Source organism: Pleurodeles waltl, chromosome 2_1 (genome assembly GCF_031143425.1).
Source record: "Pleurodeles waltl isolate 20211129_DDA chromosome 2_1, aPleWal1.hap1.20221129, whole genome shotgun sequence".
NCBI lineage: Eukaryota > Metazoa > Chordata > Amphibia > Caudata > Salamandridae > Pleurodeles > Pleurodeles waltl.
Window position 1 is genome coordinate 542,691,823 of NC_090438.1, and position 22,797 is coordinate 542,714,619.

The following is a 22,797-nucleotide window of genomic DNA, read 5'->3' on the forward strand; positions in this document are numbered from 1 at the left end:
ATGTCCCCATTAAATTAATGAAGTAAATTTTCCTACTTAATTATTCAATCTATTCTTATTTCAGTAAGGGGATTTGTATTTCTCTTTACTCTCTTCCTGTGTTATTCTCCTAATTCTGGTCTTACATTGTCCGTCAATGGCATCCCTCCTAGGTTTGAGGGTGGGGCTGCAGCCCCCCCGCACCCCTGCACTGTGGATGCAATTCGTTTAAAAACGTGCCAGCTTTCAAACCCAATTACATTTGTTAAAAATGCAAAAACAAATAATTCTGTCCTCTTCTTAGACCGGTTTCCATTTTCGATCGAGTCTGGTTACTGCTCCTTTCCTGCTAGATAAAAATGGATTTACATTTTTTAACTACAGTTTATTAATATCAAGATCAAAGGTAATTAAATGTGTTTGTCTAGAATATATATTTTAATCGTTTAAAAAATCGTTTGAGGTCTTTAGTTCAATATTCTGCTTTTTAGTGCACATCAAGATTATTTCCCTGTGTGTATTCAACTTTTGATTTAAGAGTTTAGGCTAGTGTATGTTACCAAATTCTCACGTTTTTCAGCAATGTTTGATCACTTCTGATCATATACATTTAATCATATCACCCTTTTACTCGAAGACCTTCACTGGCCAGAATACAATATAATTTGACTTGCTTTACTTATAACATGTCAACAAACCAGCAGATCTCCTTCTCTAGAATTGAAAGAGCTAGAGGCACCAATATGAGTTTACAAAATCGCACTAGAAAAGCAAGAGATTCAACACCCAGAATCCAGTCTCACAAGCCTTACTGATGCAGCATCTGCTGCAAGGAATGTATTGCCATTTGGGATTAGACAATCCGAACTGTAACTCATCTTTAAAAAAACGCAAACTTCAAAACTCCCATTTGACCTATATCTAATGTAATGCCTTCTACCACTTTCCGTGATCAGGTTACCTACATCTGGAGTCCCTTCCTCAGCCTTGGTCTCTTCTAGTCCTTCTCACTGGCTCTTTCAACAAAAGCTGTTCCTCTGCGTCCGTACTCGCCCCTATCCAAACAGAATTTCTGACTTTTCAAACATCACCTCCTAGTACTGTCTTTGACCTTGCCAAATCTAAGCTCTTTACACAATCTCTTCTCTCGATCACTTCAACGCTTTCTCCCTTATCCTGCACAAGGCTAGAATATTTACCTCAGTATGACTCTGCTTGAGAGATCTCACAGCTCATGTTTGTTTGAAGAGCTGTCTGCTATCTATCATATCTCTCACAACCCTAGATTTGGTCAGATGATGTGCATCTTGAAGACCATTTCTTAGGTTTATAAGCCTCAATTTGCACATCATGTCTTTTTATCTTCAAAAGGCGTTGTTCCTCCTTACAGACCTGCTTAATCTTTTCCAAGTTTCTAGATGCCAACCAGGACCTATTATTTAAAGGGCCTCCACTCTTGCTTGCGTGAGCCCACAAAATTCCAGGTTAGGAGGAGTTCAGTTTACAAACTGTGTTATATAAGCTCAAATCAGTTTGTATCTGTTAGTCCCAAGTAAAATGTACAAAAAGGCACAGAGTCCAAGTTGCTATAGATGTGCTAGATTCTCTCACGGGATCGTTTTAAAAGTAGTGTGCAACTCTTTGAAACTTCTGGCTAAGGTGCTGTGATGAACCTACATCAACTGTGCTTTATTGGGGAACATGCACATCTTGCTACAATCAAGTTTTAATAATTGACAAGGGTCAGGAAAATGCATAACTTTTGAATCATTTTTAAGGGTTAGTCATAATAATATCAAATATGATACACATTCAGCAATAGTTTTGCATTCTTCTTCTCTATCATCCAGGCTATGCCACTGTGAATTTTCACATCTTCCTTAAACCCTGTTTATTATCCACAAAATATTTAATTCAAAAATCCACTCTTGAAATATAAACAATTTTACACCTTTGCAATGTGTGCTCCAATCCTACAATCTGATGACTCAAAACAACCCCTATTCTTTTGACATTTTTTCATGAATTGTAGCTCTGAAAGTACCTTTCACTGTGGTGATTAAGAAACTGCTTTCGTCTTCAAAGTTCTGAACCATCTACAAGGGAAAAATACACATTACAAGAGCTGTAGTAAGTTGTTCTTAGCCTTTTTGACTTTGATGTACTCCCACATAGTCATTACTGGAATCCAGGGACCCCGACTAAGGCAAATGAGTGACCACAGCTTAAGCAATTTTTATGATTTGAACCTCAAAACATTGCATAAAAATAAGGAAACAAGCTTTCATCAAACAAATACAGAAACACATTTAATGTAATTAACAAATAGGAAAAAAATAATCAAACTTTTCATTCCAATAGGGAGGTTGGGGCTTTTCTAAACTCCACTGAGTCTACCTATCCTCCATACTAGATTTGGTTGCATGCATTTGCACTGCTCCCACAAATCAATCTTAGGAAACTAACTTCAAATGTAGCCCCCAATTTCAAATTCCTTTACATTTACAGAATGCTTCTTTATTTATATACACTTTAATAATCTATTAATACTATTGTAAGAGAACACGGCTGATTGCAGAGGCCCCCTAACTTTTTGCCCCCATTTTCCACTTTTTGCTGGTGTTTTCCTAACTCTGATGGTGCCCTGGGTACTGCTAACCAGTCCCTGGGCCTGTGCTCTGTGTAAAATCAGTATGCAAATTAGACTAATTATAATTGGCTAAGTCAACCTACCTATAAGTCCCTAGTATATGGTAGGGCATGTAGGTTTAGGGACCCCAGCATAGGTAGTGCACCCATAGGTGCCCAGTGTCATTTTAAAGGCAGGCCTGCCTTGCTGGCTGCTTTTAAATTAAAGTTATATGCAAATTCGACTTTGGAATTAAAAGTAGTTCCAAAGTCTTAAACTACCTTATTTTTACATATAAGTCACACCTAAGGTGTGCCCTATGTGCCCCTAGGGCTGGGTGCCATGTAACTATAAGCAGGGACCTTATAAAAATAGTTTTTATAAACCCTGTGAGGTAAAAACAGCCAAATTCGTTTTTCACTCATTGTAGTGAATGGCCTTCATAGGCTAGAATTGGGAGACTTTATTTTAATTTTAAAAGTCCCCTTAAGTGACAGACACAAGGAGTTTGGTATCAAATTAATTGTTATAATAAATCCCACAACTTCCAGTTGTGGGATTTAATATAACTTGTTCAGGTAAAGAGTTTTACATTTTACCTGAAAAGTTGCCAACTTAAGCCCTGCATTGTTTTTGCTGCTGTGCTCTGATTGGCCAGCCTCTGACAGCCTGGCAAAGCTGCCTTGATGAGGTGTGAAGTGGCCTGGCTTCACACAAAGAGATGTGCCTGTGGGAAGGGATCTCCCCTCAACAGATGGTGAGGCAGGAAGGAGGAGGGCTGCCAAACTGGTCTTCAAAGGCAGAGAAGGACATTTGGAGCAACCAAGCAACACCCCCACATCCTGCAACCCCAGACAACTAGGTGCCCCCTTGATCAGATTAGGAGAGGGGTGTGTTTATGATTTTTAGCCACACCAGTGGGTGGGCTCAGCCAGACGTACCCTCCAAAAATCACTTTCAGCCATGATGGATTTTTGAGGAATGTTGCCTCCTTGGATTGATTTTTGCCACACTTCCCAGAAAGTGGTCATCACAGGGGGAAGGACCCTGCACCTGATTGGAGAATCAGGACCCCTCTTTTTTTCACTCAGGAGCAAGGATACAACTGGCAGACCTGCACCCACACCTCCGATCCCCATCAGATTCCAACTTGGAAGAACTAAAGGAGAAGGACTGCCCTGCTGGACCCCTGGCCTGCACCTGGAACCTGCACTCTGAAGGACTGCACCAGCTGCACCCTTGGGCTTCACCACAAGAAGGACTTTGCCTGGCTTCAACTGCTTCAAGGAGGGACTCCCTGTTTGCTACAGGTGAAAAATTGCTAACCAGAGTCCCCTGCACCTACTCCTGAAAAAATCAACCAGCTGACCACTGTCCAGTGGCCAAAAAGGCGTTTGCGCCAGGTGCATTCTGGGAGTTGTAGTCCACACCCCCAAGGATCATCTCAAAGCTTTTGGAGCCTTGGGGTGAGCTGTGGACCCCAAAAGAACCTTAAAAGAACATCTGGGAGAAGATCCAGAAGTTTGGAGAACTTTTGAAAAAAAGCTCCATAGAGGGACCGACCCGCCACGGCAACTCTAGCCGGCTTGCCTCAACCGCGACCCGGCCTGATTTGCTGGTTCGTCCCGGTGAAGAAAATCTCCAAAAAAGAGACTAAGTCAGAACGTAGAAAGTTGACCGGGACCTCCCAGCCAGCGTATCTGAGGAGGGCTCCAAGAACGTCGGATCAAGATCCAGGTTTACCCCGGTCAAAGGATTTTTACCTCAAAAACAATAAGTCCAAAGGTAAAAATCTCCACTGAGGGCTCCCGCAATGCGTATCCGGAGAAGAGCTCCAAGAGGTCGGATTGGGCTGGCACGTTCGTCCCGCTGAAGAAAATCTTCAGAAAAACGACTAAGTGCGAAGGCAAACTTTTGACCGAGGCCTCCCGTGGGCTGTAGCCGAGCCGGGCTCCATCGCGGTCGGCCTTAAACTTTGACTTTCACGAGGTGCGACCAGGTGACCAAATTGGCGCTTTTTGTTTCTAGGTGCTAGAAAATAATAATTCTTTAAAAATTCATATCTCCGGTTCCCTTTATCCGATTTTATTTGTTTTTGTGTAATTTTAAAGATACAAATATAATCTATTTTTATAAATTGGTTTTGGATTTTGAAACAGTTTCCTGTGTTTTATTTAATTACTGATTTGTGATATTTGAATGCTTTACACTCTGTCTCCTAAGTTAAGCCTTGTCGCTTGTTGCCAAGCTACCAAGGGTTCAGCTGGGTTTAATTTACTGAGACCTAACTGGACCTAAGTAAAGGTTAGTGGCCTATTGCTAAGTGTAGGTACTTACCTGCCCCTACCAATAACCCATTTTCCAACAACTATTTAACTTTTCTAAGCATTCAGGAACACCCTGAGTGGCTATCACAAACCCAGGATTGGAACTGCTGCTCTAGTGCATTTCAATATTTTGTATGTAATATCTGACGAAAATAACACCTTATTGCACATTTCGAGACTGTTTGTATGCTCTTTATGAAAAATTTATGAACATAGAACCTTGAAAGCTAATAAGGGGATTATTTTATACTGCTTTTCCATCAACATTTTGTGCTTCTAATGAGCAGCATGGGACAGCGGGTTGGAAATCAATGCCTGTTGCACAAACCAGTGTCTTCCTCTGTTTGTGTTTGTGTCCACTGCTTCTAGCAGCAGTGTTGGTGTCAGGGCCAAGCTTGGCAGCTGGGTTACAGGCCCTGAGTCGGGTCTGCTATCCAGGGCCAGCTCTAGCATTGGTGGCGCCCTGTGCGACAGTCTTTTTTTCTTTTTTTTTTTTTTGCACCCTCCTCACCCCCACATGGCCAGCTCCTCAGATCCCTCACTACCACCCAGTAAATATGCCACTCATCTCTCTACAGCCCCCCTTTCACATTCATTCATATGTTTTGAAGTGCTTGTAAAGGCTGGCTTTACTAATCCACTTCTCTATCTACACAAAATATCATATAACCCTCTATGTGACTTTATGGTGAGTCAAAGCTGCTGCTAGGCAAACTTCCGATCTCTCTCTCTCTAGCAAGAACACTAATAACAAGAGGTTTCTTGACATTTTAATGGATTCCTGAATGCTGGACGCACAAGAAACTTTTCAGCAGATTCTTTTAAATCACAAGTTTCTTAAGTTATTGCTAAACACAGCACCCCCCTGAGGTCAGCACCCATGCGGCTGCACCGCTCGCACCGCACCAAAGCCAGCCCTGCTGTTATCACTATGCTGGTTTTTCTCGTCATGAGTCAAAAAGTAAAGGAGAGGGGGAGAGAATTAGAGAGAGAGTGTGCAAGAAAAGAGAGTGGGAGAGACCAAGTGAGAGAGAGAGACCCATCTAGTGGCTGAAATCAGAAAATCTAAAAGCAGCTAACTTCCAATCAATACCAGCTTCCATGTCTGTCCAAACTCTGTTATCCTTGGCAAACATGTAATTTCACAGTCTAGATTTTCTTTATTATAACATATTAGCTCATCTTTAATTACTGAAGTTCAGGATGTGCACTGTACAAGCACCTTTTATGTTTGATTTAATAGACTTTATTTAATAGACTATAATGTTACTCAATTTATAATAAGTATCTACGCCATGTTTAGGGTTTACAAGACTTTTGACTTGCCTCTTAGTTTTTAGAAACATTCTTCACTCACCCTCCAATGACAATGCCATTAGAGAAATACCACTTTTAATAAATGTCTGTTTATTTCAGTGATCCATTCTGATGTACTAAGGATAAACCATTCTGTATGTTAAAGACATACAATCTCTTCAAAATTAAAGTGTCACATTCTTACATTATGTTTGTTATGTTTGTTCTGCAATACATTTGTCAAATGTTTCCATGGCATGGCTGTGGCTTGGCCCACCCTATTAATTTGCCTGCACACCCTCTCTGATTGATGTTTAACTTGTTTAGTAGGGAAATGGGTGTGATGTTTTTCCAGGATGATATTTTGATTTTTGGCAAATCTAGAAAAGCACATGATGGAAAATTAGTGAATGTGTTAAGGGTCCTGGAATCATGGGGGTTGACTGTAGACCTTTCATAGTGCAAATTTGCAGAGAACCAATTTACTTTTTTAGGTCATGTTATTGGTGAAGATGGAGTTAAGTCCAAACCATATCTTAGTAGAGCTACTGAAGAAGCATCTGCACCCACCTGCAAGCATGATGTAGGTTCATTTATGGGGTTACCAGAATATTGCTCTATAAATACTCCCATGTTTTCTGAGAAAACCTACCACATAAGGCAATTGTTAAAGGCAAGAGCAAATTTGAGTGGACTAAGCAATATGAAGATGATATTAGCACTATAAGCACTGACACAGCAAAAACATTGGCTTTGAAGTCTTTTGATCCAAATGCTATTAGCATTATTACTACTGATGCTAGCAGAAACGGGCTGGGGGAAATATATCATGTGGATAATAGTGGCAAAGAGTCACTGCTTATGCTTCAAGATCACGATTTCTAACTTGAGAAAAGTATCCAGTTATTGAATGCAAAACCTTAGCATGTGCATGGGTTGTAATCACCTTAGGGCTTCTGTTTGGTGAAAACCGTGTACGATCCATTGTGAACAGAAACCTTTTGCTAAAATCCCGAGAACTGATGCCACCATGGAAGCATCAGCTAGAACTGCCAGTTATCCATGTACATGCAAGATTACAATTACAAAGTGACATATGTACCTGGGGAAGATAATGTTGTAGCAGATTATTTTTTTTAATCAAGAAGGCCAACACAAATGGAAGAGTATGAGGATGAGCAGTTGAATGGATTTCAATTAGCACTTTTGTTTGTGGTACTATAATTGTCAAAGTGGATGAGTAGAATATGGAATAAAAAGATTATAAGACAGTGTTGAAATCGAAAAATAGTGAGTGGCTGAGAAAAGATGTTATGGATAAGGCTATTAGACCATTCTGGGAGGTTAGAACAGGGTTGTCGGTGGACAACGGTACACTTCTGAGGGGTGATAGAATAGTTCCCCTGCACATATTATAAGGAATGGACATTACCTTATGTCATGAAAGACATTTTGTTATTGCCAAGATTAAATCATCGATAAAAAAGGTTTTATGATGGCCTATTGTAGACAATTCTGTGGAAACATTTGTCAGAGGGTGTTTCAAGTGTTCCAGAGCAGACAAACTGTTGCAATGGGACCCCCCTATGTGTTGGGGTTTGAGTCTGCAGAACCCTTGGTAATCCGTAGCTGTGGACACAATATGACCTACTAGGTTTCCTCAGAAGTATATACAAGCTCTTATGGATTTGTTTTCTAGGTGTTCCGATGTGAAGATGGTAGACAAGGTAGGTACGAGTTCAGTTTTGGAGCTTCTGCAACAAGTGTTTCTTTTAGAGGGTATTGCAACCACCATCTTGAGTGATAAATAGAGTGCTGTTTTTGGCTAATACAGCAAAGTTGTATTTTGAAAGAATTGGTGTGAAACAGAGGACCTCTTCATTTATACAATCCCAGTGGAAATGGTATGGTGGAATGGTTCAACCATGTAATCAAAGAGGCCATGCAAATAAAGGGGCTATACAATCTGCTATAGGAAGTAATAAGGAGTGGATCACTCAACTTGGTAAATGTTAAAGGGCTTACCGAGCTAGTAACAATAAAGCTATGGGCATTCACCATTTGTAGTGATGAGAGGGAGAAACCCTAGGACTAAGTGAGGAGGTTGATATTTCATGCAGGAGTTGAGCTGTGGAATGTGGGAGATGTTTGTGACAGGATTGTGAAAAACAAGCGAAGAGTAAGTTGTATCATGATTCTAAAAAAGCTACCAAATTAGTAAAGGTTTATGTTGGGGAATGGTTGCATATCAAACAGCCGGGGTGGGTGGCAAAAGGGAAGAGTAATTTTTTTGAGCCTGAGGAATTTTGAGAAATGCAGACAGGTTAATAAATGGAAAGGTGTGGAATTTAATTTGGGTTGCTTTGAGACCTTCTGATGTGTGGAAAGGTGTTCACATATGGTACTCAAAATCCTATAGAGGATGTGCCTGATGTTTTGGACATGTCCACAGAGTTGATCTCAGCTGCAAGGCCATCAACAAGTGAAAATATTCAATTTCCTAACTGATGGTACTGATTCAGTTTCAAGGGGAGAAAAGTGGTGGTATCTCACACTGGGTTGTTAGAAAAACGTATTGTTGATGCTTCTGTAGAGAATGAAAGTGAAGATGGTTCTGTCTCCTTAGTGTGGAATGGTGAACAGGATTGCAACAAAAGAATAAGGAAACCCCCTAAATGGTTTGAAGTTTATGTGCGTGTAATTTCTTTTGCAATTTCTGTAGATCTTTTGGCTCTTTTATTTAATTTTTATATATATATTTGACATCTGTGAGTGCGGACTGTTAGGAAATTGAAATTAGGGTATTTAAATTTTTTTTTTTTTTTTTTTATAACAAAAGAGGGGTGTGTTGTGGGATGGCTGTTTGGTTTAGAATGATTTGTATGTAGTATTAGGCATGTTGTAAGAGGATTCTATGTGATGCATCAGGACAGTTGAAGGGAGCTGGTGGAGGAGGAAAACATTCAAGGCCCCGCTGCTGTATTTTCTCCTCAAGCTGAATAAAGTTCAAGGATATTTCCAGCAAATGAGTGTAGCTGTGTCCTTACAACATACAAGCATACCATTTGACAAGGTGATTGTTGTAAGAAATGTTCATATGTCTTATTTTGTATTCCAGATCCTTAAATAAGCATTTAATTCTCCATATTCCATCTCTAAAATCTTCCTCCCTTGTGTGGGTCCTAGTTATGTCGTTTATCACTTGAGTAGCTTGACAGCTGAAATGAATAAACATTTTCAGCTAATAAGTATGTTGGGCTGTGAGACGGGGCAGTTGTCCTTCTATTAATTATCACCAGGCTCTTACTTGTCTTCCTCCAATATCTACGCTTCAGGTCATTCTACAATAGCTCCCTGCAGAGGGCTGTGGTCACAGTCCAAAGCTGTGAGTTTACATAATGAAAGAAGATGGTGACAACTGTGCAGCATCGCCAAAATGGTCAGAAAGCACACTCTGTCTCTCAGTGCCCTGCCCAAGGAGTGTTATAACTGATCCTCTTCTCCCTTGGCCTTACCTTTGCTAATTAATACCTTGTATCCTTGAGCTACCGGACGCAATGAGGGTGCTAGGGGGCCCAAGAAAAAGTGTGATGAGGACAAACAAAATAAGTTTGGGTTTGCTAAACAAGAATACAAAGCTACAAGAGGGGTGTAGAGTAAGGGCTTCATTAGGCATGTAATTTGATCCAAATGCTAAAGTTAGCAACTAGAGGGAGGGGAGAACGGATTTACCACTGGTGCAGATAATAGGTTAGAAGGAAACAGCAAAGTAACTGAGGAGAAACAGAGGTTACTGAGGTGGGTAGAAGAGCAGCAGTGGAGTGGGTGGCCTGAGAGGAAGGATGTCCAGCACTGGAACGTGTAATTAAATAGGAACTAGATTGCGGCACTGGAAAAGGTAAGTGAAGTGGAATCGGAAGCAAGAACTGGAAGCAGTAACTGTGAAGGCAAAAAGAGGAACTTTAAGGCACCACTGCAAGAAGTAAAAGGCAGACAGAAAAGGCATCACCAGCGAAGATAAAGGAGGGGGTAGAAGAGAGTGTTGTGAAAGGTAACTGAGAAGGAAGCAGAGGCACGCCTGCAAGAGGTGTTTGTTGAGGAATCAGTAGTTACAAAAAGTAATGGAATAAGATGTAGACTACAGTACTGGAACTGCCCGTCACCATGGGCTTGTTTTTCCTCAGCAGTTGGATCTATAAAGAAGGGATAAATTTGCCTCTGATCACTTGATGAATTGAGCGTTGGTCTCAGGACTACCTTAACTTACGTCAGGGTGTAAGGCTGTCACCAGTGGTAGAGAACGCAAATTTTAGCTGTGACAAGAAATGTCGCCATCCAGCAATGTGTGTCATCAGATCAGGGATATCTGACACATCATTAACGATGGCTAATTGGGAGGTAGTCGGAGCCACAGAGAGCCATAATGATTCATTTGTGACCACACATTTGACCAGTATTCAAACAAAGCAAGATCACAGGATATGGTGTAGGGTACAGTTGTCAGATTTGTATTTCCAACAAGGGTCATTTGACAGCAGCTTAGCTTTCTTCAACTTTCAGGTGGACCAGTAACAGTTACACAAAACTCTGAAATATAAAAGTTTTAGTCTGGATTTGCAGAGTACCTGTTCATGGTCAAGGTGAAGGGAAGCCCAGTCTCTAGGGAAGTAGCTAATATTGACTGTCATCTGTTAGTCAGGAATGGTCACGGGGAGGATGGAGGCCAAGTGTATGGTTTTCATAAATACCTCATATAATCCCGTGACCACCCTTCTGAATTGGCTTAGTGATGTTTTGAGGTAACAAAGGATAGGGGAAGGGAAAGTCGTGGAGGGGCACCCCCAAGGCTGTTTAGAGGTAATGTGCCTGTTAGCAAAACCATTAGTTATCTGTAGTCTGAAGCCCACATTCCAGACTCAGAACACTGAATGATTTGAGGGCATTGTCGCTATGCAGTTGATCTACACTTTTCAAGCCATTCCCATGCCAAGATTCCCAAAAGAAAGGTCTGTGGCTGATACGTGACACTGCATTGCTCCATAGCGGGGCATTATGATGCAAGAGAGGGTTAAGCTCCATGTCACAAACTCGGCCTGTAGGTTCTGCGCTCACAGCGCAAGCAATGGTGTCTAAATACACCATAAGAGATAAAGATGGACAACTAATGAGGCATTTCTCAAAGTGGTTCTACCATGGAGCTGCATTCGGAGTGGACAGATTGGAGAATAGTTGTGACAGATGAAAGGCAGGGTTATTGAACCACATGTGAGGTGCCACCGGATTCCTGCAGCAGTATCCACCCACCTCCTGTATGTTTGCAGCCTGGGTTTGTACACCTTAATATCTACATGAACGGCAGCAGGCAGCTGCAGAGGGACCTAGAGTGGCAACATCCCTAAAATATACTTAAACTGGGGGGCCACAACCATCTTAATCGTATGCACCCTCCTCAGGAGGGATAGATTAAGTTGCGATCATTTCAGGAAGTTCTGCTCAGAGTGGGCTACTAAGAGACCTCCTATTTGTAGGAAGACTATGGTATCCAAGTGGTCATATCGCTACCCTGTATGCTGGCCCTAGTAGTGATCCTGGAGAAGGGGGGAGTGCTTCACAATTTATCCAGTTAATCTTCTCACCCATTAGCTTGGAAATCTCATCCATGATTGAGATTTCCACTGTAATGGAGGATTCAGAGCGGGACAGGAGGAATAGAATGTCATCCGCATAAAGCAGGGCATTGACATACCCTACTACATTGGAGACGCCCTCCATTTCCCTTGAGAAGCGTATTGTCGCTCCCAGGGGCTCCACGCCCAAAAGAACAACCATCTGTAATGCAATAGGTCTTGCATTTGCTTGAGTTGGAGCTATTGGTGTTGTAAATGCATAACTTGGTCAACCATGACACATAATTTGGTCCTCTCAGCCACATAATTCCAGTGGCCCTGCATATAACTAAAGCACTTGGCTACAAATCTAAAGCTAATTGGCCTCATCCCGGTTATAGCTTTCAAATGAACAGTACTGAGGCTTGAAACTTTGCCTCCAACATTATAATAGCTCAAGCAACACAGAATGCATAGTGATAGGGATACCTACTACCATAAAAAAAGCGGGGCATTTTGCAAACATCAAATAACGTCTACAAATTTGCATCAACTGATTTAATCAATTAACTGCCAACTCTCATTAACTTAGAAACACAGACAATTAAGCGCTAAGACGTAATTAAAAGCACCATTTATACATGTATTATTATCTTGCAGTTTAATTGCTGTCTGGTAAAGGCTGGTTTCTCTTCTGCTACACATTAAGACTCCTGTGTGTGTGTGTGCATAGTCAACCCTCTCAGAAAACAGTGATGAGCCGTATTTATTTACTGAAATTTGCGAGGACAGGTGATAAAACACAGCAAAGCCGGGGCGTCTAGTGTTATTGGCTAATTAGCTAGAACTAAGGGAAAAGTGTTGCACTTTGAAATGGGACCACTTGACTGCTATGAATGCTTGAGTGGTGCGCTACTCCAGTAAGAAGTGGAATGTAGCCTTATTCTAGTTTAACTTCCACACAGATTTTTCGACTGCTCCATTAACAATTGCCAAGTAGCCCCATACCGTGTGCTACACCTTCAACCAGTCGAGAATTATAAAACAAGTAGCTGAGAGGAGCATTGCACTCCCTCGCGGCTCGCATTGGGGAAATACCTTCTCTCCGATGCGGTGCTGATATCAGAGCAAGAGGCATCTTGGAGGATTCAGCGCTTACCATCTGAGCAGTGCAAGTCTTCTGAGAGGACTTGCCGATCTCTGGGAAACCCCTCAGCACACAGATTTTCCCAACAACAAAGAAAAACAGTAGTCTGTCCCGGCTCGTGCCCTGGGGGCACTCTAAAGTACACGCTCAATCGGAGATAAGGAATGCACAAAAACAAAATCAACTAGTTTCCAGCACCCTAAGGGAGCAGCTGTGGTGCGCTGAGCTAATCAAATAAAAGAAGTGATGGTGAAATATGAAAGCAGTGCCGTGACAGGATTTACAGGCTTGTTTTCATTTGCTCTCAGAATGGAAAGGCAGAGAGAGCAGCTGTGCGCAAAGCAAACTTTCCCACGGAGGAAAATCTTGGAATGCGCAGCAAATGTGACCAGATAAAAGTAAGATATACATCCCTATTTACAGAAAGATGAGCACTCCTCTCCAGATGAAAGATCAAAGTAGTCCCTGAACACATCTTAAAATGGTGAGCAGTGTATTTAGATAGTAGTTGGCCTGATCTTCTGGGAGGTGACAAAAAAGAACAAGTATTTGCAATGCAATGGATCTCGCATGTGCTCGAGTTAGAGCTATTGGCAGTGTAAATTCCTAACTGGACTTTTGTTGCCACATAAATTGAAAATGAAAAGTAAAACAGCCGCCATAAGCATGAGTGCGAAGGAGAGAGACAAAAGGAAAAAGAAGTTCACTTGAATTGAAAAGTATCAGCAAATGTGCAATTATCCATTTAACAGGGTTGGTGTCCTCGACCTAGGCTCGACCTAAAAATGGTGGGACAAAGAGTAAGATTATCCAGTAGCAAGAAAGGATTTTTAAAGGACACTGAAATATACAAATCATAATGACTGGGTGGAGCTGAACCTCAAAAACCTTCTACAACAGGTTGCTGTCTAAGCTCGACCTAAAAAAAGAGTGGGGAAAGAGGGCATGCCTGCCACATACCATGGCCGATCTTCAAAAACTAAACTTTAGCTAACACATAACATCCAGTACATGGAGGAAAAAGGCTAGGCAAAGTATTTAATCCAGACTACAATTAAAATGTTTTATCTACTCCAAGGGTTAGGCACAACAATTCTGCTTTTTGAGAACAGTAGTACGGAAACGTTACAGGCAAATTGCTCATTCAGCTTCTGAGGTAGCTATAATCACCCAGCTTAGAATCCCCATCGTAGAATACAGGTGAGCCATGTATATTCAGTTTCCCTTATAGACGTTTCACTGCGTGGACACCTTCCTTAGATACATCACAGTAAGGCAGGAGCTATCTAATATTAGCACCCCTCTCATTCCTCCACATTTATGAAAGCCCACAAGTCCCACTTCATGTGCTTGTACTGATGAAGAGCAAATCGCTATTTTGATTTACCAATTTTATCCTAATATGAAGCCCTGACTCACAAGAGCTTCCCCCAAAATGCTGAGCACTCCCATGTGCTGACTTCAGTCACTCTCTGGGTCTCAGCCTGTCACCCACGAGCCTCAAAACCTCTTTATGTCATTTCAACCATATTCCTTCATCTTGTCCATCCATGACATCAATATGTGCCTACAATGAAAGAACTGTCTTGTCGTAAAACACCATCCTCAGGTCCACCATTGCACCCAAAACACAAACCATGGCAAGACATACACTTCAACAATATTTTGCGTACCAAAACAATTTCATCCCTAACTTTAAGAGGCATGTTTATCAATGCCCAGTCAGTCACAGCTCATGCTTGCAAAACCTAACCACAATCAAATTGAAATCTGAGCCAGGACCAACAATCAATACACTTACAAATCAATGCATCGAGTCAAAGGCCAAAACCATCAATGAACTATCCCTGCTTACTCTCAAAAAGAGACTAGAGAGATAGCTAAACCCTTAGCACAATAATGATGTCAATTTTAGCAAAGATGTAAAAACGAAATTGGAAAAGTGAAGGATTTTGATATCAGAAGTTACCCCTACCCCTTGTGAACTGAGAATGAAAAACAGAATTAGTTCTTAAGTCAAAAATTACCTACCTGAAAAACAAGATTAAAAAAACAGATAATGGAACCTGCTTCAAACCAAACAACATAAGATGCAAAGCTTAGAAGATCAGGTTGACAACTTAGCAAAATGTTTTCTTATGAAATCCAGAAGAGACGAAGATTTAGGCCACTGTCTCCTCCAGCCCTCTACACTGAAAAGATCAGTATACAAATTGTTAGAAATGGGGTCTTTGGTTGACAGTCAGGTTACCCCCCGTTCAAGCAAGGACCTCACTCTAGTCGGGGTAAAAGAGAATCACCCTCAGCTAACCCCTGCTTACCCCCTTGGTAGCATGGCAGAGCAGTAGGCTTAATGTCAGAGTGCTAGGTGTAAAGTATGTGTACCAACACACACAGTAACTTAATGAAAACACTACAAAATGACACCACACAGGTTTAGAGAAATAGGAAATATTTATCTAAACAAAACAAGACCACAATGACAACAATACACAAGTCAAGTTATCAATTAAAAAGTAAAAAGAGTCTTTATGTGGTTTAAATCACACACTAACACTGTTAGCGTTAAAATGTACCTTGGGTGCGTCAAAAATAACCCAGCACAGGTGAGTGTGCATCAAAAAGGGCTTGCGATGCGTCGTATTCACTCACGGGCAAGACCTTGCGTCATTTCTTCTTTTGTCGGGTCGCGTTTCTTCTCTCCTCAGGAGAGCGATGCGTCGATCCGGTCAGCAATCTCAGGTACGGGCAGGCCTTGCGTTGTTTTTACACGCTCAGCGGTGCTTGTGTCCGAAATCCAGCCGCATGATGATCCGAAAACCATGCAGCGCAGGTTGCAATCTCCGAGCTTCCGTTAGCGATGCTGTATGTCGTTTCTCCAGCTCCTTGCATCGATTCTTCAGTCGCGTATCCGGCGTGTGTCGATTTTCAGCTGCAGAGCCGGCGCACGTCGTTTCTTCAGCCGCAGATCAGAGTCATGTCAATCTTTTCCCCGCACGGCACTCTGTGCATGGATTTCCTCCTCTTAGGCTGCCAGCTTCTCCTTTCAGCGCCCCAGGAACTGGATGGAAACCACAGGGCAGAGTAGGAGTCTCTCCAGAGACTCCAGGTGCTGGCAGTGAGAAGTCGTTGCTGTCCCTAAGACTTCAAACAACAGGAGGCAAGCTCTAAATCAAGCCCTTGGAGAGTCCAGTCTTTGCCCTCTTACTCTGGCAGAAGCAGCAACTGCAGGATAGCTCCACAAAGCATAGTCACAGGCAGGGCAGCTCCTCTTCTTCTTCAGCTCTTCGGCTCTTCTCCAGGCAGAGGTTCCTCTTGGTTTCCACAAGTGTTCTAAAGTCTGTGGTTTTGGGTGCCCTTCTTATACCCAATTTCTCCTTTGAAGTAGGCCTACTTCAAAGCAAAGTCTCTCTTGAAGGCCAGGCCCCAGACACTCACCAGGAGGTTGGAAACTGCATTGTGTGAGGGCAGGCACAGCCCTTTCAGGTGTGAGTGACTACTCCTCCCCTCCCTCCTAGCACAGATGGCTCATCAGGAAATGCAGACTACACCCCAGCTCCCTTTGTGTCACTGTCTAGTGTGAGGTGCAACCAGCCCAACTGCCAAACTGACCCAGACAGGGAATCAACAAACAGGCAGAGTCACAGAAAATGCTCACTTTCTAAAAGTGGCATTTTCAAACACACAATCTTAAAATCAACTTTACTAAAAGATGTATTTTTAAATTGTGATCTCAGAGACCCCAAACTCCACATGTTCATCCGCTCCCAAAGGGAATCTACACTTTAATCAGATTTAAAGGTAGCCCCCATGTTCACCTACAGGCCTTGCAACAGTGAAAAACAAATTTAGCAATATTTCACTGTCAGGACATATAAAACACATTACTATTTGTCCTACCTTAACCCTACACTGCACCCTGCCCTTAGCACAACCTAGGGCCTACCTTAGGGGTGTCTGACATGTAAGAAAAGGGAAGGTTTAGGCCTGGCAAGTGGGTACACTTGCCAAGTCGAATTTACAGTTAAAACTGCACACAGACACTGCAGTGGCAGATCTGAGACATGATTACGGAGCTACTTATGTGGGTGGCACAACCAGTGCTGCAGGCCCACTAGTAGCATTTGATTTACAGGACCTGGGCACCTCTAGTGCACTGTACTAGAGACTTACTAATAAATCAAATATGCCAATCATGGATAAGCCAATTACATACACATTTTATAAAGGAGCACACTTGCTCTGGTTAGCAGTGGTAAAGTGTCCAGAATAACAAAAAACAGCAAAATCAGAGTCCAGCACACATCAACAACCTGGGACACAGAGGCAAAAAGTCAAGGGAGACCACGCCAAGAATGAAAAGTCTAACACAAATGTTCATCTTTGCAACCGCTAAACAAGAAAGATCTTAGCAAAATCACTTTGACACTGATTCATTAATGCATGCATATTAGGAATGCTGAATACAAAGTGTGTAAATTATATCATACCTCTACTCCTCAAAATTGTAAATACACTGCTAGCGAAAAACATGTTTCCAGACACATTCAAATTGGGACAAGTAACACCATTACTTAAGAAACTGAACTTAGAACCCCGAAAATCTTCTAAGCCTCACACCAGAAAAAGCAGTCCACCCCATAACACAGAAAACCAAGAATAAACTCCGAAACAAAATTCAATTCAGAGCAAAATACAGCACATAATCAGCCACTTTCAACATCACAGATAACATTGTCAAAATCCTAGATGAAGTTGATTCCTGTATACTAGTGCTTGTAGACCAATTGGCATAATTCTACACTGTTAATGGCACAGCTTTGCTGAACATCCTCTGAACCACAAAGGACACAGATGGAACAGTTCTAAATTGGTTCCAGTCGTTCCTGACACAAGAACACAATTTATGAAACTTGACTCCATCAAATCATGCACTTACACCATAAATGTGGCTTACTACAAGAATCAGCTCTCTCCCTCCACTTACTTAACATTTACATGGAGCCCTTGTCAGAAATTATAAAAGGTAAGAATATTAGTTTAGACCAGTATGTTGATGATACCCAGCTCTAACTCAGGGTATCAAATCCTTTGACCATTACCAATCTGAAAATCTTTTTTTAGAAAGACTATCAGCTAGAGACTGAATTTATGCTTCTCCATTCAAAACATCACTATGTACCACTGCAAAAAGGCTTTACACATTAACTTTCATAACTGTATTGATAATCTAATGAAAGCTGCAGTGTACCAACTGCACCTTCTTAAGAAAGTTAAAATTCTATGCCAACAGAGGACTTCAGATCGTCAGTGAAATCACATGGCACTTTCACATATGAACATTGGGAACACCATCTTGACAGGCCTCCCCAAATCCACAATTTCAACCCTTAAAGTAACCTTATGTGCTGCAGCATGGCTGGTAGTAAATGCAAGAATATCAGATCATAGTACGCCAGCCCGGAAAGAAATCCATTGTCTTCTATTAAAAACTTGAATCAACTTTAAATTTCCCGGCACAAAGCAGGAGACGGAGGTCTTCCAGGATACCAGCAAGAAAAACTGGACACCTCTGAGGGCCAAAGTCAAACAAGGGTTTGAAAAATGGGGTTGTTGGTTGGCTGGGGTGTAATTCCTGGTCAGGCAAGAGCCATAATCCCTGACAGGTAGAACCACAAAAAGGCACTAAATTAACCTGTGCTTAACTCTGGGTAGCCCCGGCACAAAAAGCAGTCAGGCCTAACTTAGTGGCACTGTGAAAAGCATTTATGCAGCACACACAATGTAATAAAGAGAAGAAAACACAATACAAGAAAAATCCCATAACAATTTAGAGTAATAGGGTAAATTGTAATAAACTAGTTGACACCAAAACGACAAACATCTACTCAGTAGAACCAGCCTTATGATTTTTTAAGTTTAAAGGAAAAGCTAGTGTCTAAAAGGCTATAGTGCCAATAGCAGACATGTAGCTGCGCTAGACCGGGCGAAAGTAAAAATAAAATATGGCTGACCACAATGGAGTGTGGGCCGGATATAAGAAGTAGATTGGGCCCATCTGGCACTTACCTTTGGACTTTCAAGAATTTTCAAGAAAAATGTTCTGAGAAGGTAAAGTTCAGTGGGACAAGCCTGCAGATTATTCCAGAGGAGGGAGCGTCATCATGGGGGAGCCGCTGGACGAAGTCGCAGGGACGATTTCTACTTTCAGACTTAGTCACCTTTTTGGAAGTTGAAAGATTTCTAGGGGCGAGGCAGGAGGCTGTAGCCGAAGAGAGTTCCAGGAGATCGGATAACATTTTAGCAAAGGGCCACTAAACAGGATTTGCTGCTGCAGAGAAAAATATAGCAGAAGCATCTGCAAAGTCGGGCTGATGGGAGATGGAACCTAGGCGTATGGATGGGCAGGTAGCCCTGGTCTTTCCTCAGTTCTCGGAGCAGTCTTTAGTAAAAAAAAATCCAAGTCCCAAGTTTCGAATTTTGGCTATCTTGGGTCATTCAGCAGCACAACCGCGGGTCCAGGACTGGTGGGACATAATTTTGGGGGTCAGACTCACTCAGGCTGGATCCTGGTGTGTGTGTTGAAGATGGGAAGCCTGCTATGTCCCTGTGGCTCTGAAAAGGAGTCCAGCAAACTAGCTGTTGTAGTCCCTCTGGTAGTCCTGTATTCAAGTGAAGAAGCAGCGCTGGCCCCTGAGGGTTCAAGCCAGTCTTGTGGGGTACACAGCAGCAAACAGTCCCCTGAGATTCCTTCAGCAGGTCTAGAAAGTGAACACCAGAGTGGGTCTAATGGCCCTAATTTTATACCTGGTACTTCCTTTGAAGTGTGAAGACGTTTCTTGAGGTTTCTCTTTGTAAAAAAGTATTTTAGATTTCCTGAATCCCTTGCCCTGGCTTCAAGCTGGCTGCAGAGATGACTAGCCCTTTGTGTGAAAGCACAGCACAGCCAATTCATTTGCAAGTGGGGCTGTACCCAACCCTGCCCCCTGCCAGCCTCCATTCTGCCAGCAGATGGCCCATTCAGGCACATCTAATCCCTCTATTTTGTGATTGTCTGGGAGGAATTCCCAAAGTCCAACTGTTATATTCATGTGACCCAGAGGAGGCTGCAGACACCAAATGACTAATGGCAAGAAAAGGACAACTTTCTAAAAGTGGCTTTTTTCAGAGTTGTAATTTACAATCTAACTTTACTATTAAATAGGATTTTCAATTACAATTTCATAGATACTGGTCTCTAGTTGGCAGTCAGTTTACACCCCGTCCAAGCAGGGACCCTCACTCCAGTCACAATAGGGGAGATACCCAGCTCAGATAACCCTTGTTCACCCCCTTGGTAGCTTGGCACGAGCAGTCGGGCATATCTCAGAAGCAATGTGTAAAGCATTTGCACATAACACATAGTAACACAGTGAAAACACTACAAAAGGACACCACACCAGTTTTAGAAAAATAGCCAATATTTATCTATATAAAATAAGAACAAAACGATAAAAATACAGCATAAAAATACTAAAGATATGAATTTTGCAAGAATTAACTTAAAAATACAGTTCCTTGGAGTCAATAGCTCCGTCTGGGGCTATCACTGCATCATGAACAACAAATCCAACTGCTCAGGCTGGCCGTGGCGTCGCAGGCAAGCTAGGGTGTCGGGAAGACCCTCAAACAGTAGCTTGGAAATGCAGGGCGTTGTGATCCTTGTGATGAGATCTGGAGAGTGTTGTTGCAGTGTCAGTTCTGGAGGCTGGTGCGGGGATCTTCGGGCCCTTGAAGTCACACACATTGCAGATCAAACTCCAGGCTGCTGAAGTCAGGAGAGCTGGCGTGGATGGCGACGGGGCTGAGGTGCAAAGAGAGACAATGCGACGTGCGGTGTCACGGTGCAGGCAGTGGCTCGGTGACGGTGCCCAGCAGCGAGACCAGGGCTGCGGTGTGAAGTGGTGAGGTGCAACGTGCGGTGTCATCAGGTCACGGTGCAGGCAGCAGCATCATTGTTGCTGAGGCCCAAGTTGGTGGTGCGACACGGAATGGGCTCTGTGCAGCGTCCATGGGTCACGGTGCAGACTGGGACTCCTGGTGACTACACTGGAGTCACCGGGGGTGCGTGCGGGACAGTGCTTTGTGTACCTTACGAGCGGTGGCCACAGGCCACAGTGCAGGCAGCGGCATAGGTGTCAGCAGAAGCGGCGGCGACGGGGATTCCTAGGTTGCGGTGTGAGCAAGGCGGTGCTGGAGTGCCGGGCCCACAGGTCACGGTGCAAGCAGCGGCTCGGTGGCGGCATCATATGGCGGTGTCGGTGAGACCAGGGTTGCTGTGTGAAGCGGGGCGGTGCAACTCCATGCGGCGTCAGCAGGTCACGGTGCAGGCCAGCGGTGTCGTTGGCGGCGTTTTAGTGGGTTTTTTTCTTGAACAGCACAGAACACACAGTTCCTAGTGCTGTAGGCAGATGAAACTGAAGTCTTTGATATCCCTGAGACTTCCAACAGGAGGCAAGCTCTACTCCAAGCCCTTGGAGAACTTCCTCAAGCAGGATACACAACAAAGTTTACCCTTTCCTCTCTTTTAAGACAGAAGCAGCAACTGCAGGCCAACCCAGCAAAGCACACACAGCAAAGGGGGCAGTACTCCTCCTCCAGCTCTTCAGCTCTTCTCCTTGGCAGAGGTTGCTTTTAATCCAGAAAGATTCTAAAAGTCTGGGGTTTTGGGTCCACTTCTTATACCCCTTTCTGCCTTTAAAGTAGGCATACTTCAACGGAAGGTCTCTGTTGTTCACAAAATCCTGCCATGTCCAGGCCTGGCCCCAGAGATACTCCAGGGGGTCGGAGACTGCATTGTGTGAGCACAGACATAGCTCTTTCAGGTGTAAGTGACTACTCCTCCCTCCACTCTAGCCCTGATGGCCCATCAGGATATGCAGACTACATCCCAGCTTCCTTTGTGTCACTGTCTAGAGGGAATTCACAAAAGCCCAACTGTCAGACTGACCCAGATGTGGAATACACAAGCAAGCAAAGGCACAGAATGGTTTAAGCAAGAAAATGCCCACTTTCTAAAAGTGGCATTTTCAAACATACAATGTATAAACCAACTTTACCAAAAGATGCATTTTAAATTATGAGTTCAGAGACCCCAAACTCCACATTGCAATCTGCTCTCAAAGGGAAACTGCACTTTGAAGATAATTAAAGGCAGTCTCCATGTTAACCTATGAGATAGGCTTTGCAACAGTGAAAATTTAATTTGACATTATTTCACTGTTAGGACACGTAAAACACATCAAGACTTGTCCTACCTTTTAACATACACTTCACCCTGCCCTTTAGGCTTCTTAGGGCCTACCTTAGGGATGCCTTACAGGTAGTAAAAGGGCAGGTTTGGGCCTGGCAAATTAATTGGCAGTTTTAAACTGCCCATACAGACACTTTAGTGGCAGGTCTGAGACATGTCAACAGGGCTACTCATGGGGGTGGCACAACCAGGCTACAGGCCCACTAGTAGCATTTGATCTACAGGCCCTGGGCACCTCTGGTGCACTTTACTAGGGACTTACTAGTCAATCAAATATGCCAATCATGGATAAACCAATACAATTTACATAGGGAGCACTTGCACTTTAGCACTGATTAGCAGTGGTAAAGTGCACCGAGACAATCAACCAGCAGAAACAGTCCAGTATACCATAAAAACAGGAGGTCAGAAGGCAAAAAGGCAGGGGAGTTACGCCAAAATGCTGCCAGGTCTAACAGATAACAAACATAAAATGCTTATCTGTTGCCAATCAAGCGCTAGCATATATTAAATATAATAAG

The 22,797-nt window shown here is 42.8% G+C and overlaps 1 protein-coding gene across 4 annotated transcripts in view; it reads right to left on the reverse strand.

The window, feature by feature from the left end:
- UBP1 (upstream binding protein 1) overlaps positions 1-22,797 on the reverse strand; it is a 528,279-nt gene that overhangs the window by 24,979 nt on the left and 480,503 nt on the right. For all 4 annotated transcript variants that reach the window (XM_069214387.1, XM_069214377.1, XM_069214369.1 and 1 more), the window contains one exon: positions 2,024-2,075. In XM_069214387.1, coding sequence (XP_069070488.1) covers positions 2,024-2,075 — 52 coding nt within the window. The remainder of the gene's footprint in view (positions 1-2,023; positions 2,076-22,797) is intronic.